Source organism: Melospiza melodia, chromosome 6 (genome assembly GCF_035770615.1).
Source record: "Melospiza melodia melodia isolate bMelMel2 chromosome 6, bMelMel2.pri, whole genome shotgun sequence".
Taxonomy (NCBI): Eukaryota; Metazoa; Chordata; class Aves; order Passeriformes; family Passerellidae; genus Melospiza; species Melospiza melodia.
In genome coordinates, this window is record NC_086199.1 from 16,683,347 (window position 1) to 16,704,729 (window position 21,383).

Sequence of the window (21,383 nt, forward strand, 5' to 3'; positions counted from 1 at the left end):
GAGCTGTTTGTAGTTTTGCTAAGGTACAGCTGTGTGGAAATAATGGAATGGGTTTTGATTGCTGTTGGCCAGAATGTCCAATAAATTCTGTATGCAGTAGGAACAGTTGTTTTGATTTGGTCTCTAAAATTCACCCTTTTCACAACAGTGAGGGGGAAGGAAGCTCACCTCATTCCTGCTGTTAGGCAGCTTTCCCTTCATTGTGTCCTTGCTTTTGTTCTGCTTCAGAGATCTAATAACATTCCAAAGATATGCCTGTGTCTGTGGGGGGACGTTGTTTATAAATGTATATAAACAGCTGACCAAGGGTAGTGTGATTTAGGGGGACTGGCATGTGACAAGGGGGAAGGAAGCTGAAGAAGTCAAAGACAAAACAATGAGAGTTGCAGTAGAAAGTAGAAAAAGGACAACTAGAAGGCAGTGCAACAAACATAGTAATTGAGAGTGAATTGATCTGGGGTGGAGGGATGCTGAACATGATTAAAGCTCAAAAACAAGATGCATATTAATTTACTTGAAAATTGAATTAGAAAGTTGATACTGGTGTGATTAATTACAATGTACAAACATATGTTCCCTTCATTCCAGGAAGCATGGTCTAGAAGAATTTTTATATTATACTTGGATGCCTTTTGATATTGTCAAATAAACAAATGGTATTGTTTTGCTTTTGTAGGAAGATGAAAAATTTCTGACAGACTTGTTTGCACAACTAACAGATGAAGCCACAGATGAGGAGAAAAGACAGGAATTGGTAAGAAATCTGTAAAATATATGACAGTTACCACAAAGTGACATGTGAATCTTATTTTTTTTTTAATTATTAAACTAGCATATTCCTGATTTTCAGGTAAATTTTCTGAAAGAGTTTTGTGCATTCTCACAAACACTGCAACCTCAAAACAGAGATGCATTTTTCAAAACTTTGTCAAATATGGGCATACTGCCTGCACTAGAAGTCATATTGGTAAGTCATTTAAATTCTATTTGTCATAACAATTTCGTTTGTCTTCAGAGAGGCTTTTTTAAAAAATAACTTTAGCACAAAATTCAGCAAGTGGTTTTCTTTTTGTTTGCTTCATTTGGCTTGTCCTAGCTTAAGATTCAGAATGTTCAAAATATTTTTGTAAAACTTTAAAAGCTTTTACAATATGACATTGGTAAGCACCCTGGCATTCTTCAGTTTTTGTTTTCCTATTTGCTTTCCTAGATTTGCTTGCTTTTTGGTATCCAGATAAGTTAGAAAATAGGGAAATAGATCAAAGGGCAGTGGAACCATAAAATTTATTTTGTCAGCTGTTGTCAAATTTACAGAGAAGTACAAGTTGACTTAATTTTAGAATCTGGTTTTAGCAATAATTAGGTGTGGTTTTTGAGAAGGAATTAAAGCTGTGTGTTTTCTGGTTCATTTAACCCTTTCAAGAAAGCAGAATGATTTTATTTGACTTTTGCAGGGTATGGATGATGCACAAGTACGAAGTGCAGCCACTGATATATTCTCATATTTGGTTGAATACAACCCATCCATGGTACGAGAATTTGTGATGCAGGAGGCACAGCAGAATGATGATGTAAGTAAAGAGTCCTCAGAAATGGAGGTATTGGTTTGGAAATTACTGGGGTTTGAAGTTACTGGTGTATATTTACGACTATGAATGCCATGAGCCCTAGTTTCAAATAAGTAATTTGGAATTTGATAACAGGACACTGAACTTCTGTGTTTTAAAGAGTTCTGTTAGGTGAGATGAGTTCACCTGTTCACAGATACTTGTTGCATTGTATAATTTCAGATTTGGTGCAAGGGAGTAGCATTTGAATTGATTTTTTTTTCCCCTCTTAGGATATATTACTCATTAACCTCATTATAGAACACATGATTTGTGACACAGATCCAGAACTTGGAGGAGCAGTGCTACTCATGGGTTTGCTTCGTACTTTAGTTGATCCAGAAAATATGCTTGCCACTGCCAATGTAAGTAAATAGCTTCAAATTAAATTATATTTGATTTTTTTCAGGGTATTTGATGATATATGTTGCATATATTTTTTTTCATTCCTTAGAAAACAGAAAAGACAGAGTTCTTGGGTTTCTTCTACAAACATTGTATGCATGTTCTGACAGCCCCTTTATTGGCCAATACTACAGAGGACAAGCCTAGCAAAGGTAATGACACTGCATTTTGGGCACATCAAGGCTGTTGAATGTCAATGTTTAGAATAATTGTCAAAGGACATTTTCCATCTAAATAAATTGAGTCTGAGATTATGAAACATAGTTCAAAGTAAAATGCTGATTCAATATTTAGTCATTTGAATAATGTATAAGTACAAAACTCTGCAGAGAGACCTGATTTAAGAAGTGAACAACATTTGCTACAAATTTGGCTTTAGCAAAAAATAAAATACTTGTACAGTTTTTAGGAACTCATGGGGCAGTTCATTGACATAGACTTCTAAACATGTCTAAATGGTTTCTTAAGGTCAGGGATTACTAGAAATGTTGCAACATTTCCCCTGGGAAGGTGTGCTGAATTTCAGAGTTGTTTCTTCAACAGACTAAGAAAGCAGAGATCAGTGATGAAGTAATTGTTCATGCTGGTTACTAGCAGCAGTTCTTACAAGTGTTAAAAGACCCCAAGGTATTTCTTGCATAGTACTTTAGTTAAAAGGCATTATAGATCACATTTTTGCTGTTAGCTTAGTCAAGGCACTGCATATGGGGAAATTGTTTATGATCTAGATTTGTGGACATTATAATGTGATTTGGTTAAATAAGCCTGACTACACCTGTTAGGGTTAAGATCTGTACTCTGAACCTTCAAACACCAATTTAAGAAAAATGTAATTGGTTCCATGTTTTAAGAGTTTCCTGCCCTATCTGTTTTCATTGAAAATACTCAATCCATAACAAATGTCTGTCTTAAAGACTAAACATATTCTGCAGCATGTTCCATAAAATGTCTGTGGGAAAATAAAGAAACTTGTAAGCAGTAAAAATGTTTGCTGAAGTACAGTTGGATATTTGAAGTTAGCTTCTGAAGGCAGTATTCCAGATACATTTAATTATTTTGGTTTTGTTTTATTACAGATGATTTTCAGACAGCCCAACTCTTGGCATTAATACTGGAATTGCTAACTTTCTGTGTAGAACATCATACCTATCACATAAAAAACTACATTATTAACAAAGATATCCTGCGAAGGGTGCTCGTTCTCATGGCCTCAAAGCACGCTTTCTTGGCATTGTGTAAGTTTGAAAGCTAGGAATAAACTGAAAGCTAAGGAATAAACTAGAATTTTGTGCATGTGAACTGGTACATATCTCCACTCTGCTGGAAAAAAAACTGTTCATGGATCATGACATTTTTTTACTGAATACAGAAATTCTGCCATTATAGTCTGTGTTTCTCATACTAGATTATACTTATATCAGCTACTATTAATAAATAATTTTGCATTTATAGATACATTTTTGTCCTTGAAAAAGAAGGATTTTACTTCATGTCAGTGGAGAGGGGAGTTTAAGAGATGTTATGTCAGTTTTGAATATACTAAGAGAACGTTGTATGTTTTGATGGCTTTTTAGTAGAAATTACCAGAGGTACTTAATTAGAGCTACGACTACCTGAATGCATTAAACTGCTCAGAAGTTCAGTGTGCTTCTCTTCAGGCTGGTAGTTTCTTGGTCACACTCAGCTCAGTAGTGTCAAAGCAGACTTAATTCTGGAGGCAAGTGGGAGATTTTCTCTGTGATTCTGTTGTTTGTGCGCATAGAGTTAAAAAAACAAAGCCTTCAGTTGCCTGAGCAGTACCATACAATTTGTACCTTTTACATTTTGTAGCCAAATAACCTGTACACATGGTTGCTAAGCAAAATGTGCTGCCATGTGATACTGTACTTTCTCTTTATGCATGGACATTCTCTCACTTGTGTACACTTTGGAGTTTCAGAAAGAGCTTTAAACTGGTTGTAAATCAAGCCTTTGCCTTACTATGTTTGTGAATAAAAAGTCATTTACCAATTTTAAAATGGGATCATTTATATTCTAATCTGATAGAACTAATTAAATCTAAACAGACATTTGAATAATAGGGATGATAAGCAAGTTTCTGAGCTCTTTCACTGAGAAAATGTTTTACCTTTACCATAAGTAATTTAAAAAATTGAAAATAGATTTTTATGTTGATAGTGTTATAGTTGAACAATGCTATATGAATTCTTCAGTGAACAGAGGTGTTTTCATTTGTACAGCTATGATGGAGGATTCCTTTATGATAGAACTGCTAAGTAATATGCAGCAGTGTAGTCAAGACTATTGAGAAGCAGAGAAGGACTGAATGTATTGCTGTATATGAACTGAGGCTGTAAATTGCTGTAATAATGCTGAGTAATTTCTGCAATTTTGCTTTAAAATGTAAAAACTCTTTTGACAACATGTGTGTTTCAGGTGCCCTTCGTTTCAAGAGAAAGATAATTGGGCTGAAGGATGAATTCTACAACCGTTACATAATGAAAAGTTTTTTGTTTGAACCCGTGGTCAAAGCATTTCTAAATAATGGTTCCCGTTATAATCTGATGAACTCTGCCATAATAGAGATGTTTGAATTTATCAGAGTGGTGAGTGCTAGTGTATGCTGAGGATAATTACTGCATTGTTTAGACTTGTAATTCAAGATTACTTTTCTTTTTGCTTTTGCCCTAAATTATGCTATCATAATGGGACCATAGGATGCTGTATTTATATGAACCTTGTTTTATATCACTGTTACATATTTGTACATGTTCTTTCTTACATTCAAACAGTACCATTACTTGAAGATTAAATTCACTTGATACTGTACTCACAGTACCCAGATTTGCAAAGGCAGCACTAATCAAATTTCATCATGCAGATTGGATGGGCTTGTTATGACAGGAATGTAATTAGAAACTACTGCTGCAAACCCATCAAATTTGGCTGTGCTTTATAATGTCAATTCAATGGTATATGGAATTATACAGAAGAGGTACCAATCTCTCTTGATTATTTTAATGGAGTGCTACCAAGTTCCTTCCATGGGGCGTCTCTTAAATATTCATGCCAGTTTGGCTGTCTGCACAGTACTATTTCCTTGCTGTTGTTTGCATCCAGATTCTGACAAGGTGCTGTACAGACTGTAAATGTGGTAAATGGGGCCAAGCTAGGGTGCAGACAGTTGTGGAGGAGTAAGTCACCACGCACTGTCACCTCTTGAAATCTGTAGTGTTGATCACCTCTTCTTTGAGTTGGGACTCAAGGTAATTCAAGAATAAGATGACCTGATCATCATGGAAGAGTTGACTGAAAACTGGTTTTGAAGCTATGGAAAAGTCATAGGTGGTCATGACTTGTACGTGGTGTATTGGATTTGCAGGGGCAGTGCTGGGCAGTGGCTAAAGGGCTGGTTTTGTAGAAGCTGCTGGAAGCTTCCCCTGTGTTCAACAGAGCCAATGCCAGCTGGTTCCAGATGAATGTGCCACTGGCTGAGGTCAGAGCAGAGATTCCCCTGCAGCCCATGGTGATGTCCATTGTGATGGTGATGTCCATGGTGGGGCAGCTGTGTCCCTGCAGCCCACTGGAGGTCTGTGGTGGAGCAGAAATCCCCCTGCAGGCTGTGGAGGAGCCCAGGCCAGAGCAGGTGAGGCCTGCAGAAGGAGGCTCTGACCCCAGGGGCAGCCTTTGCTGTCACAGGCTCCTGGCAGGACCTGTGGCCCTGTGCAGAGAGGAGCCCACCCTGGGGCAGCTTCACTGCCAGGACTTGTGACCCACAGGGAGCCCTGGCTGCAGCAGCCTGCTCCTGAGGGACTGCATGCCATGCTCTCTATCGGTGTAAAAGTATCTCTCAGTTACAGAGGAAAGACAGTGTAGGATTGGGTTTGGTACAGTTTTTATCAGGCTTTAGGTTCTGTAATGTTTTGAAGGAGATACTGCTAGAAAATGTATGTTGTTTGCTAATCAAATACTTGAGGCTCTAGATTTTTAATTACACTTATATACTCATTTTTGCATAATTCCTACAGTGCTTGCTATGGCATTTTCATTTCAGATACTGTTTATATTGTATTAAATAAATTTATTTGAGTGAAAATAAGTCACTTCATGTTTGTTTCTTCCTGTAGGAAGATATAAAATCGTTAACAGCTCATGTAATTGAAAATTACTGGAAGGCACTGGAAGATGTAGATTATGTGCAGACATTCAAAGGACTGAAGCTACGATTTGAGCAACAAAGGGAAAGACAAGATAATCCAAAACTTGACAGGTAAAATACACTAAATGCTCTTAATAGCATCTTGATGCTTTAATTCTCTTATCAGACTACTGGTTGGTTGTTCTGGGAAATACAGATAATTTAGACTCCTGCTTGCATCTCAAGCCTTGCTGAATTTACTTGGTTAAAAGTGATTTTCAAATGTGTTTCTATAGACTTTTCAGCAAACACTAGTTGCTGGACCCCCAGTTATAATGCTTATTTATCATATCTTAAACTTATCTGCAGTACTTTAATGAGGCTGGAAGCCTACCAAGTATCTCTACCAAGTTGATTTGTCTAAATAACAGCTTTCCACTGCTAATTTGAAAGACTGTTAATTGTGAATTACCGTTCTGTGGATTTTTCCTTCAAAAATTTCCACATCAGATTTCCCTTCATTCTAGTTGTGGGAGTAGATATTTAGATAAGCTTTATCAAAATGCCTGAGGAATAGAACATAGAAAGAAATTTTCAGAGAATGCTTTTTTGTCCCTGTTAGATCTGCTGATGGAGTAAAAAGCAATCTGATGCAAAGCTTGAATCACTCTTTCTGTTTGCCAGAGCAAAAGTTCCCTTCCTTAGTACACAGTTGCTCAAGTTTAAAAGTTAGAGATGTATAAAAATAGGAAGTTTAGGCCTTTTTGCTCCATTTATTTTTGCTTTATGTCTAGTTTCATTAAAACAAAATGACTGCTTGTGTGAACAGATGAGTTACTCATAAGAATTTTAGCAAGATCTGTTCTTGTTTTCCTGTCTTGAATTAGTTTGAAAACACATGAAAATTAATTCTGATTAGTCCTAGTAGGATATCTTGACATTTCAGACTTATTTCCTGCCGCAAGATTTCTTAATACTTAAATTTGAGAGTTGTGCAATTAAAATGAGATTATAAGTGTAGATTTATTTTAAAACACTGAAGCACTTTCAAGAGCATGTGCAGGATCTGCAGTTTGAGTACTAAGGTGTAAAAAGTGAGATGTTATTATTTTGGCTTATGTCAGCTAAGCATATCACTTAAACAGCTGTGAAATCCAAGGCTGTGATCCTTGCTTACATTAATTCTTGTGTGGGAAAGAGCAGCCAGCTGCTTTCTTCAGTAATTTCCATCCACTATAGCAAGTGAAGTTGTAGTTTTTTTCTTGGCTTAAGTTGAGCTAAGTGGTTGTGCTGCATGAGTTTATCCAACAGCAAACAGAGCTTCAGGAGGTCTTTAGCTCAGCCTTCTTCCTACATCCAATGTTGTGGCTGCACAAGTCCTGTCACAGTGCATGTAATTTTTAAAGTGAAAACCCAGAAATAATAAAACGTACAAATAACAAGAATCTATTTACATATTTTAGCAAAGAATAGTTCAGTAAGGAAGGAGCCCAATATGTTGTGGACACAGGCCATAAAAGTATTCATTAGAGTTCCACTTAAGCCATAGTTTTGTGCTCTTAGCAGAACCTGAGTTTAAATAAAATGTGAAATGATGCAGTATGTATAGATGTATGATAATGCTGGCAAGCAACTTACTTACACCTAGATTTATTATTAAAAGTGCATTTAGCATTTTTTCTCAATAGCTTGTAATGTTTTGATTTTTCCCTTCTGGCTTTTTCCTGCACTCAGTAATGCAGATGTCTAGGTTGTATTATTAACATTTTGATCCCAGTAACCAAAACCACTACAGACACTTTCTGAAAAACAGGAAATTTCATCCAGTAAACTGTGAAGTGCTTCATCAAGAGTTTCATGCTGCTGTTGGAAACTGACTATTAAAATCAACATCTAGCAATGAAAATGTTTTCAATGTCTCTTCCACTTCTCCCCATTTTTCAAGGGCCACATCCCTGTCCCTCTGCTCCAAGACCATAATACTGCTGTGAGAAAAGAGAAAAGGAAGGTAGAGCTGAGATAAACCAACATTGATAATAGATCAAACAGGGAGAGAGAGGTAGCAGTTCATATCCAAGGCTCTGAAAAATGAGTGCTGATAAGTGACCAAAAGTTGTAACAAGTGGATGTGGCAGAGAGAGAACTTTCTCTTCAATGTATCTACTTAAAATTGGAGTCATATTTAACTTCTTGGACCCTGAATACTAACAGGTTACAAAGTATTTTCAGAGAATATGTGTATGTTTCTAAGCTCTTTGTTTCACAACTTTTTATTTACCAGTGCAAACTGATGAACCAAGCTTGAATGTAACCCTTCAGTGAGATTTATTAAAATTACTTTTAATAGTGCTGTTTATATGCTATAGAATTTTGTACTGTTCGAGTTGTCTGCATGTGCTGTTAGCAGAGTTGTGCTTTATTTGATTCTTTATACAGAGAAGTTTTTAATGATATTTTGTTGAAAATACAAAGGTTCACAATAGGGAATGATTTGCTGCTGTTTTTATTGCTCTGCAATGTATGGATCTGTAAGCTGTCGCTGAGTGTCAAGTAGAAGTTTTATTTTTAATATAAGTTGGTTTTTGAATCTAAGCTTTTCAAACCTCCTGTTCTGCAGCATGCGCTCGATTTTGAGAAACCACAGGTACAGAAGGGATGCGAGAACCCTGGAGGATGAGGAGGAAATGTGGTTTAATACTGATGAGGATGATATGGAAGATGGAGAGGCAGTGGTGCCCCCTTCTGACAAGCCTAAAAATGATGAGGACATTATGGACCCTATCAGCAAATTCATGGAAAGAAAAAAATGTACGTGGTGAGAAGATGAATGCCATAACTTGCATTATTCAGTCTTGCTGCAGTGAAGGATTTGCATGTATTTATTTTGAAATTGCAACATCAATTTGTTAGACCACATATTTAAAAAGTTTTGTTGTCTTTAGAAGCAGAATGATAGAAAATGTGTTGTAGAGTTCTTAAAGCGTTTGAATTAAAATCTTATCTGATAGTCAAGCTTTTCAGTGTTCTATTCGGGTTATAATTAAATATTATGTGTTAACTCAAAATTTTCTATATAAATGATCAGGTGATACCGTTGGTAGAACAAAAGTGTTCATTCCTGGCCAGTGACAGCCACTGGTAGGTGATACAGTAGTGAGGAAAAAGTCTGTGATGACTCACTTAACTGAGTTATACATAAAATGTTAAGCCTTTTCCCAGATAGTGATTTGTAATTAAATGTTTCACTCAATAATATTCCTTTATTTTTTGCCTTTTTTTTTTTTTCTTTCCAGTGAAAGAGAGTGAAGAAAAGGAAGTTCTTCTGAAAACTAACCTTTCAGGTCGCCAGAGCCCGAGTTTCAAGCTTTCTTTTTCCAGTGGTACAAAATCTAACCTTACCAGCCAGTCATCTGCAAGTAATCTGCCTGGATCTCCTGGGTCCCCTGGCTCTCCAGGGTCCCCTGGCTCACCTGGATCAGTTTCTAAAAGCACATCTCAGATGGCAGCTATTACAACTAAGGTAATTTTGAGTGGTTGTAGGTTTGGCTTTATTGTTACAGCGTAGGAGTTTGCTTTTGCATCTCTCTGAACTTCATGTGAGTCCCAACAAGTTAAGCAGTAATGGACTGTCTGGTTTGTGTGTACTTCTTGTCTGACGTTCATAATTTTTAATGAGATCTGGTGTATATGAAAGAAATAAAAGCTCTTTTAATGCCCAGACTGATCAAGTAGGAAGCATGCCATTAGTTGCTCTTAGCAGTGATATTTACAGTCAAATACAGACAACTCTGTACTCATGTTAAATTGCACAGGGGTATTTGACAGGTAAAAATACATATTTTGGAAACATAGCCAAATTGTGGTAGATACCACAATGCCCTGCACATCCATTGAGGATTTCTACTATCACCATTTTAATATTGTTCAGAATTCTATAACCGACCTATGTGGAAGAAATAAATTGCATTGGATGATGATTGCTGTAAGCCAGAACAATTTTTAGTACCTGAGTGTGACATTTTTACCTTTGAACTAACTTTTGATTTGGAACATTCTGAAGTAGAAGAAGGCTGCTTTAAAAGAGCATTGTAACGTGCAGTGAATATTCAAAACTAGCATTTTAGAATGCATTTGAGGACACTGTTGGATTTTATCAGATTTTTGAATAAAAATGTTCAAACTGAGTCAGGAGAGTGACTGCTATTTTCTCAGCACAGGGGGACAGATAAGGTAATGTGGATACAGTGCAGTTCAGATAATGAGAATTTATTTTCATAACAAGTGGTGTATCCATTTCTAAAAGATGAGGTATGTATTCCAGTTGTCAGAGAGTCTTGGAATAACACTGATAATAACAGTCTTGGAATAGCAGCTTGTTTTGTAATGCTACCATACTGCTTGTTCACCTAACTTCTAGTGAAGATAAATGGGGGTTCAGGGTTTGAGGGATTTTTTTCTACTCCACATGACTCAAGAGTTTGCATTTGGATTGCATTCCCTTGAAAACACCTGGATCAGAAGTGTTTGGCTGATGGAAGAACCTAAGGACACTTCCTCTAAATCCGTCTGTGGAGGAAACTCCTTGCATAACCCAAGAGTTAAAGTGCTTTTTAGAAGGGATGGAATTGGCTTGCAAATCCATTCAGTCTATTGGAGGCTTTTCTCTCCCAGACAGTGTAATTCCTTGAGTCTGAAATGGAGTCTTAACATATGGAATATATTGGATACAGTATTGACTGCACAAATTCAAGTAGTGGTGACAAAAGGAAAATGTTCAGGTTACAAAAAGGAACATGCAGTGGACTGAAAAACACTCTTGGATTCAGGCAGAAGGTATCTTACCTTCTTTCAGAGTAAAATATGCCAGTCACAAACTAGAAACAGTGTTGAAATTGGGTTTTTCATTACTTACCTGATGTTATGTGTATGTGACTGTACAGAATATGTGTAATTGTTTCTCAAGTTATTTTTTGGTATATAGTTGACTGAAATGTTCTGGTTTGAGTGTCCATTATTAGGCACCTGAATAAGTAATAGGACCTTTGAGTAAAGTATTTGATGCTTCAGAAATCGCAACATAGCATAGTTAGGGCAAGTTTTAGAAGTTCATCCTGCTTCTTCAGGGGTACAGAGCTGCCTAATCTTAAATTTGTAGGTTTTTGCAATACAAGAGAGTTTTTAGTGATATTAGATACATTTTCATTTTCAGCTGACAAGTTATTTAAACTACGTAACCTGTACACATCATTCAATTATGTTATTCAAAAGAATTCTTCATCACTACACACTTCAACTTTTGCCAAGACAGACTGTGTTCTTAAAGTATCATAATTCAAAAATTTAAGTTGGAGATATTCTGCATTTGTTTTTGAAGTGCTTCCAGATTGCTCAATACAGTCAGCTGTGCTCAGTAAAAATAAACTGTCTTTACACCTGGAGCTGCAGTGACACTTAGCAAAATCATGTTGACTTTTGGTTTTGCTTAAATTTCAGCTGGCAGTATTTCCAGTTGGATAGGTGAAACTCCATTTTGGATTTATTCATTTTAACATTTCTCAGTTAATGTCATTGTCATTCATACTGAAGGATTTCTTTTTGTTCTGCATGATTTTATTCAAAGCCTTCTGAACCAGTGTACTTAGGGAAATATTTTATACAAACATTCTCTTAATTATAATAATTTGGTCTGTCTTTGTAGGGAGGCCTCGTTGGGCTTGTAGATTATCCTGATGATGATGAAGAGGATGATGAAGATGAAGATAAAGAGGAAACTTTACCTTTGTCAAAGAAAGCAAAGCTTGAGTCATCATAATGGCAACTGCTGAAGAGTATTACCAGTTGGGGAAGGATTTTTTTCCAAAAACAAAACAAACCCACAGCAAAGCAGCAATCTTTTGTGAATTACTGTGTATGACACAGATCAACCTATACAAATGGATTTCTGCCAATCAAGTGCCAATTCAAAGGAGCAGAAGAAGGAGAAATACTTCATTTAGGGGAAAGACTTATGCCTTTGAGCTCTCCAGCTTGGACCACATGTTGCCCTTTTCTCAGGGAAGGAAATGGAAAACAAAACAAAACAAAAAAAAAAAAAAAAAGAAAAAGAAAAAAAAGCCAACAGGGCAGGAGTTTTGTTAGTGGAACTCTGGATTGGCTGGTCAGTTGCTACAATCAGAATATGCTTTCTTGGACCACGTATGAGACTTCTGAAGAAAAGGCAGGTTTTGCCATAATTCTTCACTAGTTAAGAATGCCAGCAGTTTCTTTGTACAAAGAGACCTGCCTTTGAAATCGTACATTCTGAACATTTTACTCGAGCTACAACAGGTTTTAAAAACCTCTGCGGGGGAGGGCCGAATATAAAGTTTCCTCTTTTTTTTTAAATCTGTTCCCTTTGCCCTTTAAACTGCAGAAATTTTTTTTGAGGTGGGGGATTTGTTTGTCCCTTCTTGATTAAAGATTGAGTGGAATTCTAGATGTGGTCACTTTTGTGTCATAATTTTTTTTGCCCCCCTGAGTGTATGCTTAGTTGTTGAGTATATATTTGGGACCATTAAAATTTTTTGATGTAATATAATCTCACTGTTGTGCTGGTACCTGTTTCACACTGTGTAATTTTGTTCTGCATCACAGTTCTTAATATGTTGAGGATTTTATAGAAGATGGTAATGTTTTTATTGGAGAAAAAAATCTTGAAACAATGTGCATAAAAGCAATACTATTTTGTGACTAAATATTTTATATTAAAATTTACAGCAGTACCTGTTGAGAGAAAAATCAGGGAAATAGGATGAAATAAAAAAAATTGAATCTATAGATAGGAAATTAGTATTCCAAAGAGACTGAAATTTCATAATGCAGAACAGTGATGGTAACTAACTCACCATAATGCAAGATGGATGAATTAGGAATATCAATATACTGACCCATTTGACGTAGAAAAATAAAAAATAAATAATTAAAGCTGAAGGAAAACAGCATTAGTGGTATTTTAAAAAAATCTCTTGATTCCCTTTTGAATACCAGTTTTCATGAATAAAAGATGGTTGTAGAATAAACTCTTTACAAGGACACCATCTTTTGAAATTTATTCTAATATTCAATTGAAAAACAGCAATTAACTTGGTCTGAATCAATGACCACCTTTTTTCCCCTTTTCCCAAAAGTCTAAGTAATACTAATTTGAAATCAGGCATTATATCCTGCTTCCTACAGAAGATGGCATTGCACATCAGTGCTTCCTGTGAAGGGTTGCTTATTCAGTTCCTTTCTTACATCTGTTTTCAAGAGCCAATTTCCTTTTGAGCATTCAAAGCACCAGGTTGCAACAGTCTTGATGTTTAATGCATAAATGTATCAATACCAATAGAAATAAGAGAAATAAGAATCTGAGGCAGGATCACAGGTGATCACACCCAAGGGTAGATGAGCACTTTGTTTCTGAACATTGTAGATGGCTTGGCAGGTTCTGTGCCAACCACAAAGGGCAAAGCTTCAGTGGTTGTGCTTTATGAGTACATACCATTATTTGGATTTAAATAGAAGTGTGCATCAGGGAAAAATCACTAGCCATCTTTTCCTCAAAGAGTTCATTTGTGGTCACTTTCTGAGGTTGTGTTTTTATAATGTATTTGAAATGTTTGTGACAGGGCAATTCTCAGCAGTTTTACAGAGGTCAGGAGTTATGCACATGGTCACTACAGGATTAGACACAATTTGCTGCTGCAGGCTGAGTCCCCATGCAGTTGCAACAAACTGTCTGAAACTTGATTTTTGCAGCTTTGGTGTCAGAGCAGACATTGTGACAAGGAAAGCTGCAATTTTGCAGGTTTTCTTAATTAGAATCTAAATCCAGCTCAAGATGTCAAAATTTTCTTGAGCATAAAGCTCTCAAAATTCATCCATACAGTCATCTGCAAGTCTTGCAGGACCTATCTCAGGAAACCATTCTTCTGAGTTGGTCAAAAGAACACTTTCGTTAAAGATTTTTTACTGTTCCTTCAGCAATCAAGTGCTTGAATCTTGTGATGTTTGATGTTGCAGTCTTCCAGACTTTCAGATACTTTCATAATACTTGTAGGAATCTTGGATTTTGAAACATTACATTTAACAGAAGAAGTATTATGCTGAAGTTACTAGGCTTGGTCAAAATAATAATGAAATCAGGAACTTTTTGAAGTTTTTATATCTTCATATTTTTATGAAGCTCTAAAAGGCTGGTAAAACATTAGGCTGCACATCTTTTAATGCTGTCTGACTTGTGGTTGGATGGTTAGTTGTCTTCCCAGGTACCTAATGCTCATAGCCTGACAGGAGGTGTCTGCACAGATGTAATATATTCATGGAAGCTGGAAGTAGATGAGTGGTGGGTATACTCTTGCACAGTGATGTTCACTTTTGTATTCATGGAAACCTTGAAATGTATTTTAGGGGAAAAAACTGGGATTGTGAGAAGTGATTGATTTTCTTTTTTTAAGAGTGAGTTTGAGTTTATAGGTGGAAGAAATGATGTTTGGAAACAGTATCTGTTCTAGATCGTTCTTTGGGCTGATTTTTAAAACCATTTGTCCTTAATCCCAGGAGACCTGCATGTATATTGTACTAAGCATGGCTCAGTCATGTTAATTGCATTTTAACTGTGCCCTGAAGTATGTTTTACAGGGCAAACCCTTCAGTATTTACAGGCAAGAGCCAAGGTGTTTGAATCATCCATACAGGTCCCTCTGTTCCTTCAGTGGCTGAAAGACTTGATGCTGATTCCTTGGATGAACTTCCAAGCTTTGAGCCTAGACTTACTGGGAGTATTGCCTGGTCCCTCAAAGAACCCACCCACTAATGAAAGAAATTCACATGATCTGGAATATTTTCAGATTTTCTTCTAATGTGTGCAGAGTGTGGCTGCATTCAGGTTAACAGTGCACATCAGCACAAAAGAGATCTCCTGTATCTTGAAGGTGAAAGGATCTAAAACCTGGTGTATCTAAACAGTGACTTGTTCCTAGAATGTGCTGTCTGCAATGTGCCTGCTTGGCAACAAAGATCAGGGCGTTCACTCATCCATCTCTCATAGCCCACCCAGGTGAGGCATCATGGAATTAAATGCCAAGTAGGCCCAGTCCTTTTAATGTGCTGAGGATGGAACTGTTCAGATTGGGTTTGCCTGTGGTTTTGCATTCCTGCAGAGAGGGTTAATTGGAACAGTGGTGGGGCTCTGTTCTCATGCTGCTGCTGTGGTGCTGTTAGGCAGGCAGCTGCCTTTGTAGCCCTGCACAGTGAAGTTGGTTGCCTTGCTAAATGATGTTGGCTGGCATCTGTAGAGTGGCCACCCAAGTTCAGCCTTACCCCTCTCAACTGTTCCACAGCTGCAGAGACATCCTGGAGCAGTGCTGTGGATGCCAGAGCAGCACTGCAATTCCCCTGCCAGAGCAGCCCTGCAGCTCCCCTGCCAGAGCAGCAGTGCAGTTCAGCTCCCCTGCCAGAGCAGCCCTGCAGCTCCCCTGCCAGAGCAGCACTGCAGTTCAGCTCCCTGCCAGAGCAGCCCTGCAGCTCCCCTGCCAGAGCAGCACTGCAGTTCAGCTCCCTGCCAGAGCAGCCCTGCAGCTCAGTTCCTCTCCCAGAGCAGCACTGCAGTTCAGCTCCCCTGCCAGAGCAGCAGTGCAGTTCAGTTCCTCTCCCAGAGCAGCCCTGCAGTTCAGCTCCCCTGCCAGAGCAGCCCTGCAGCTCCCCTGCCTTGAGAACATCATCTCCCATTCCAGGTAAGTTGTGAAAGCAGGAGATGAGATGGGTCACCCACAGCCTACGCGTAAAACCGAGCAAGCATTCAAAGAAGGGAAGTTGTCCATGTGCATGTTCTCCACCACTCTTGTCTTTTTGGAGTCCAGAAGAAATGAAGGAATATACAGCTCATAGTTCAGTTCAGAAAGGAGCATGTGGGCATGGTGCAGATAAAGGAAAACCTCCTGTGGGAGGGCCTGTAATGCCCACCTTCAGTCAGATACATAATTGAATGTCTTAATATATGTGAGGGAGACATAACTTACTGTATTTTAGGTTTGTGTTGTACAGAGCCAGGAGCTGGATTCAACTCTTGTGGGTCCCTTCCAACCTGTGATATTCTGTGGTTCTGTTCCAGGTTTCTCTCATGATTTCCATCAGTGCCTGGCTACTTGATGAGCTTGTAGATTTGATTTGATATTACTCTAGTTGCAACCACATTCACTGGAGTATGAATCTTGTGAGGGTTTAATATAAATTAATAAAAAAATTGAAAGCTGAAATGAACCCCTGTGGACTGCTGGAAAAAAAAGGCAATTAAAAAAGGGAGGGGGAAGATGCCATCTTCTGTATCCAATTGTATGTATGAACAATGTAAAAATAATATATCAAACAGTAGGTAATGTTAAAAAAGCAGAATGCTACTGGCAGATGTTTGAAATAGCCACTGATTTACAGTGATCTCAGATCTATAGCCGTGGCCTTGCTGTGCACTGTAGAATGTAGAGTATAAAGACAGGTAGAAGATGTGAATAGCCAAGTTCAAAAATGGGGTTTGAACAGTATTGTCACCACAGGAGATTCCCTGTGTGCTCTGCAGTGAGTCTGCAGTCACTCCCGCATCTGTGAAATACCAGTGTTACAATGAAAATAACAGTTCTCTAAAGCATCTGTAATTAAAAAAGTCTCACTTCTAAGGGAGTAAGTCAAGTCCATGTGATTTAAAGTCAGTTTCTGTCCTCACTGACCTTCTCTAAATAAATTTTTATATAATTCAGCTAGAATTAAAGCTACCTTCTGTGTTTCTGCAGTCAGTGCACATGATACATAAAGTGCTGACCACCAGTTTTTACCATAATCTTGTCAAACAACTATATCTAACTATCACTGGACAACCTTAGTTTTGTGCCTTCTGTCACAACCCCTCAAAACTGGAGTCTTTCATTAGTTCCTCAAATTCTTTTCTCCACATCTGTGACTCTTGCACACAGAAGTGAATTTGGGGTGCAATTTGAGCAGGTAGCAGGGTCACAGATTTCCTCACTGCCATATTGTTCACTGTCCCAAGAAATGGCTCTGCTCTTAGTAGGTATCAGAGGTGGTGGTCCCAGCCCTGCTGCCACCTACCTTCCTGCTGAGGCTTTGTTAACTTCTCCCTGGAGTGTTTTCCTTCCTTTGAATTTACACTTTCCTTCAACTCCAGCCAGCCTAAGTATCTCCCAAAGCTGCTTATAAAACTTTTGGCTGTGCTTGCCTATTATTTTTACCTCACCCCCAGTGTCATTAATACAGATATTGATACACTCTTGTAAACTAAAGTGGGAAAACAGCAATCTGAAAACCTAAAATTTCCACAAGTGCTGGACCTTCAAAATCACATTCTGTTTTTATAAGGACATTTGCTAGTTATGATTGATAGGAATTGATACTTATGATTTCAAATATTTTCATATTAATAAAACATTTCTCTCTCCTTGCAGGCCCATGGGCATTGCTCCACTGCTGTGACACTCATTGCCTCTCTGAAGGGTTCAAGTCAAGGAGGTTATGTCACCATTTTGTGTTTGCCTGGGATGTTGAGTACTCCTACCTTGCTTTCAAGTCCATGCAAAGAGCCATAAACTGCTGGTGCCCCTTCATCTCCTCCCCATATCTTTTGCTTGTATTAACTTTATTGTTTGCCTTGTGTATTTGAGTCTCTGTTTATTTTCTATGGACTCAGAAGTTTATGAGATATTTATTCTGCCCAAACTCTCTCTCTTTGTGTTTTAGATTCTGTATTATGTTAGTCTCTTCAGGAGCCCAAGCAGCTGGCTTATATTTCAGCACTGAACAAACATGTGCCGAAGGTTAATTCTAGGGTTTTTTTTCTGAGAGTTTCTCTCTGAATGCTTCAGATACCAACCATAGACTGTAAATCACTGGAATCGCGCCCCCCCGCCCCCGCATTCGCATTGATCCAAGGCACATTAGCAAATACTTCTAGGGTTTTGTTTGTGTTTTGGTGGCACGTACAGATTTGTGTCTCGTTATTCTCATTCAAATTTCTTTACTGCTTTTCTCGAAACAAACAACATTGAAAACAGAATCGAATATTGTGAGGACCAAAGCTACCTTCCGACCACCTTCTTTTTCTCCTGGCACACACTGTTTACAGCTCCAGTCTCTACTCAAAGTAAACTTGCTCCATAGCTGAGAAGTTGGTTCATGAACAGTCAAGTCATATTTACAAGAAAGCTGCTTAACGACAGTCCCAAGCAAAGGAGGAGAAAAAGCTCTTTCCTGATTACCATGAGTTTAACTCCTGTATTGTAACCTCATGAATTCTGTTATTCCCATCCCTCAGCAACTTACACTTCAGACAGCAGATGAATGGTGGAGCTTTGTTGATGGTTGTAGTCGTTGCTAGGGGACAGTCTGAGGGGGGTGAATCATGCCATTTACAGTCAGCCTAAAGGAACATTTGGAAATGTTTGAGCTTAGAAAGTTCCCTCTGTAGTCTGTCCTTGGAAATCGAGTACTTGGTGGCTGTGAAAACTACTTTAGAAATAGACGTGATGATAACGAAGGCATTAAACACACTGGTGTCTTTAGTAGCTTGTACCTATGTCGGTGTCTTAAATCACAGTTCTGGTGCTTTTTAATTGTTTGATAATTATGTTCTTAGTTAAAAGCTGACCATGTGAAATGGTATAAAATCAAAATTATTTCAAGTCACATTAAAATTAAATACTACAAATTTTCATCATTGCTCTACTGTAAGAATGCAATTGCTTGTAAATGTCTGGATCTGAACTTTCTCGGATATATTCATTGGTATTTGTTTTATTTTACCTGCTCTGGGAAGGCGGCAGCTTCAGATACCATGAGAAAGGAGAACTTGACCTGTAGTAGGTAGATGAGGTTTAACAAGATACATCTCCGGTGGAACACAGGTGGGTGAATAAAAGTGCTCCCACTATAAATGATGCTAAGGCACAGTTTGGAGAGGAGGTGGAGGAAGCATACACCCAGCTGGGGCTGACAGGTATGGCACAGAATTACCGAGGGGAAGCCCCTCCGCACGCTTTCTGGGGCTCGGAGCCAGGGTAAGTGTTTTGCCCAAGGCGGGCGGGCAGCCTGCCCTCCGCAGCCCCGCGCTGCTCCAGGGCTGCTCCCGGCGGAGCTCCGGGCAAGCCTGGGCTCGTCGTGCCCGGGGCAGCGGCGCTCCCCGCCCGCGCCGTGCGGCTCGGGGGGTGCGGGGGGCTCGCAGCCGCTCAGCATCTCCCGGCGTGCTCCCCGAGGCCTGCAGCCCTTCGCAACAGCGCATTCCCCTTGCCCCGTGCGTGTTGAAGCATTTTGTCAGTGTTTTCCAGACTACATCAGCGCTCCCAGCGCTTTTCAAAGCGAGCCGAGTGTCCCTGCCCGCTGCTGCTTCGCTGTCGGCAGCCGAGCGGGGCGCGCAGCCGCTTCCGCCGCCAGAGGGCGCCCGGCCCCCGCCCGCCGCGGCCGAGCCGGCGGCATCCGCGTCCCCGACCGCGTTCCCGACCCCATCCCCGTCCCGCTGCGGCGGCTGCACCTCCAGCACCCGCCTCCATACTGCCCCAGGCCAAATGTTTCCTGTAACGCAGGCGGTCACCTTGAATAACGCGCGAGCATTTAACAGCTAACAGCATCCCCAGGAACCTTTCCTGGATAAGAAATTTGGGTTTTATGACCGTGCTCCATGATGCGCCCTCCCTTTCAATTGTGTTACTACTGGCAACACCTGGATCGGACTATGCTGCTGTTGCTTCTTTTCAGGAGTGTGTCCTACAAATGAGTAGCATCCAAGTTGTGAAAAGTAGGGAAGCATTCTTGCATCTGTCTTCTGCGAATAGCTCTACATAGTTTTCAAATTCTAAGGTGCTTTGCTTTTGATTCTATTGATTAACACTCACATCTGTCGTAAGCACTGCAATAAATGCTTTGAAAAATTATTTAATAAAATCTTTCCACAAGACAGGAAATCAAAAGGCTTCAAGAAATTAAAGTATGGCAGTCCATGTCTCTGAAGTGTTGAGAAACTATCAACCATTCTTTTTCTCTCCAAGGCTCTTACACTCAAAAGCATACTTTTTTCTCCATCCAACTGCAACACATGATTTGCTTGCAAAACTTCCTTATTTTCAGGTCCCGAAATGACTGGAGTACATGACTCACATAGTAAAGGGTTAATTGAACCACTTGTGCCCTCCTGGTACATCCTCTTAAGAAACTGAAAGCAAGTTGCAATTCACGCGAACAGGAGTTATCCCTCCTTGTCTACAGGGCTGCCTAAAATGAGGATCCACATGAGGCAGATCATTAAACCTGATCTTTAGTGGGACAAACAGGCCTCTGCAATGAACACCAGTGTCTATCCCTTAGTAATCGTTTGCTTGCAGACTTCTCTGGTCCCTCAGGCACAACAACAGATGTCTCTCCCTCAGCCAATGCACAAGAACACATGTACCCAACCCCTTACCAAAAATACATATCGAAGGTAGGTGGTTAATAATAAACAGAACTTCAGATGTCTCGCCTGACTGTGCAAGATCCAAAATTCATTTTGTGAGTTCAGTATGATTGAACAAGAAACAGGCAGAGTGCACTAAGAAGTGGCTGATGCACAGACTGATAAACACCAGAGACAAACGATTATATCTGTGAAGAGTAGAGCAAACTGTCAAACAGAAACCCTGACACAACCAAGCCCCACTGTGTGACACCCTGCCTTACACTGTTCAGCTTCACGGCTAAATTATTTCTCTTCAAGTTCTGAGCCTGCGATAAATAAAGCAGCAATCATCCAGATTACATGTCATTGTTTATTTTCCTAACCAAAGACGGAATAAATTCTGGCAGCCGGTGGGCGCTGTGGCAGACGGCCGGCCGGCCGGGGCTGTCGGCCGGGCTCCGCGGGCCCTGTCCCGGCGCGGGCGGGAGCGCCCTCACGGGCACCTGCTGCCGCTTCCTTCCGAGCGGGAGCGCAACAGGCAGCGCCGCTCGCCCTGCTCCGAGTTTCCCTCTTACTTCTTTGAGCTGCACTAAGGGATTTACGCGGTACGTCTGGAAGCGCTCCTGTGAATTACTTTGTGGGGAATTAATTTCGTGCTTTTTAAAGCGTAAACTTCGGACCCGTGCGCTCCCGCTCGGCGCTGGCGCCGTTCCCAGCGGAGGAGGGCGCGGCGCCGGGCGGCTCCCGGCAGGTACAGCCGCCCCCGGCGCGGCCCTGCGGG

At 39.7% G+C, this 21,383-nt stretch overlaps 1 protein-coding gene across 1 annotated transcript in view; it reads left to right on the top strand.

The window, feature by feature from the left end:
- Positions 1 to 12,625, top strand: part of PPP4R3A (protein phosphatase 4 regulatory subunit 3A) — a 42,301-nt gene extending 29,676 nt beyond the window's left edge. The window contains exons 5-15 of the mRNA XM_063160103.1: positions 677 to 754; positions 851 to 967; positions 1,455 to 1,571; positions 1,841 to 1,972; positions 2,062 to 2,164; positions 3,089 to 3,247; positions 4,449 to 4,618; positions 6,140 to 6,282; positions 8,768 to 8,958; positions 9,444 to 9,670; positions 11,849 to 12,625. Of these exons, the coding sequence (XP_063016173.1) occupies positions 677 to 754; positions 851 to 967; positions 1,455 to 1,571; positions 1,841 to 1,972; positions 2,062 to 2,164; positions 3,089 to 3,247; positions 4,449 to 4,618; positions 6,140 to 6,282; positions 8,768 to 8,958; positions 9,444 to 9,670; positions 11,849 to 11,962 (1,551 nt within the window). The 3' untranslated portion in view covers positions 11,963 to 12,625. The remainder of the gene's footprint in view (positions 1 to 676; positions 755 to 850; positions 968 to 1,454; positions 1,572 to 1,840; positions 1,973 to 2,061; positions 2,165 to 3,088; positions 3,248 to 4,448; positions 4,619 to 6,139; positions 6,283 to 8,767; positions 8,959 to 9,443; positions 9,671 to 11,848) is intronic.
- Positions 12,626 to 21,383: the final 8,758 nt, after the last annotated feature.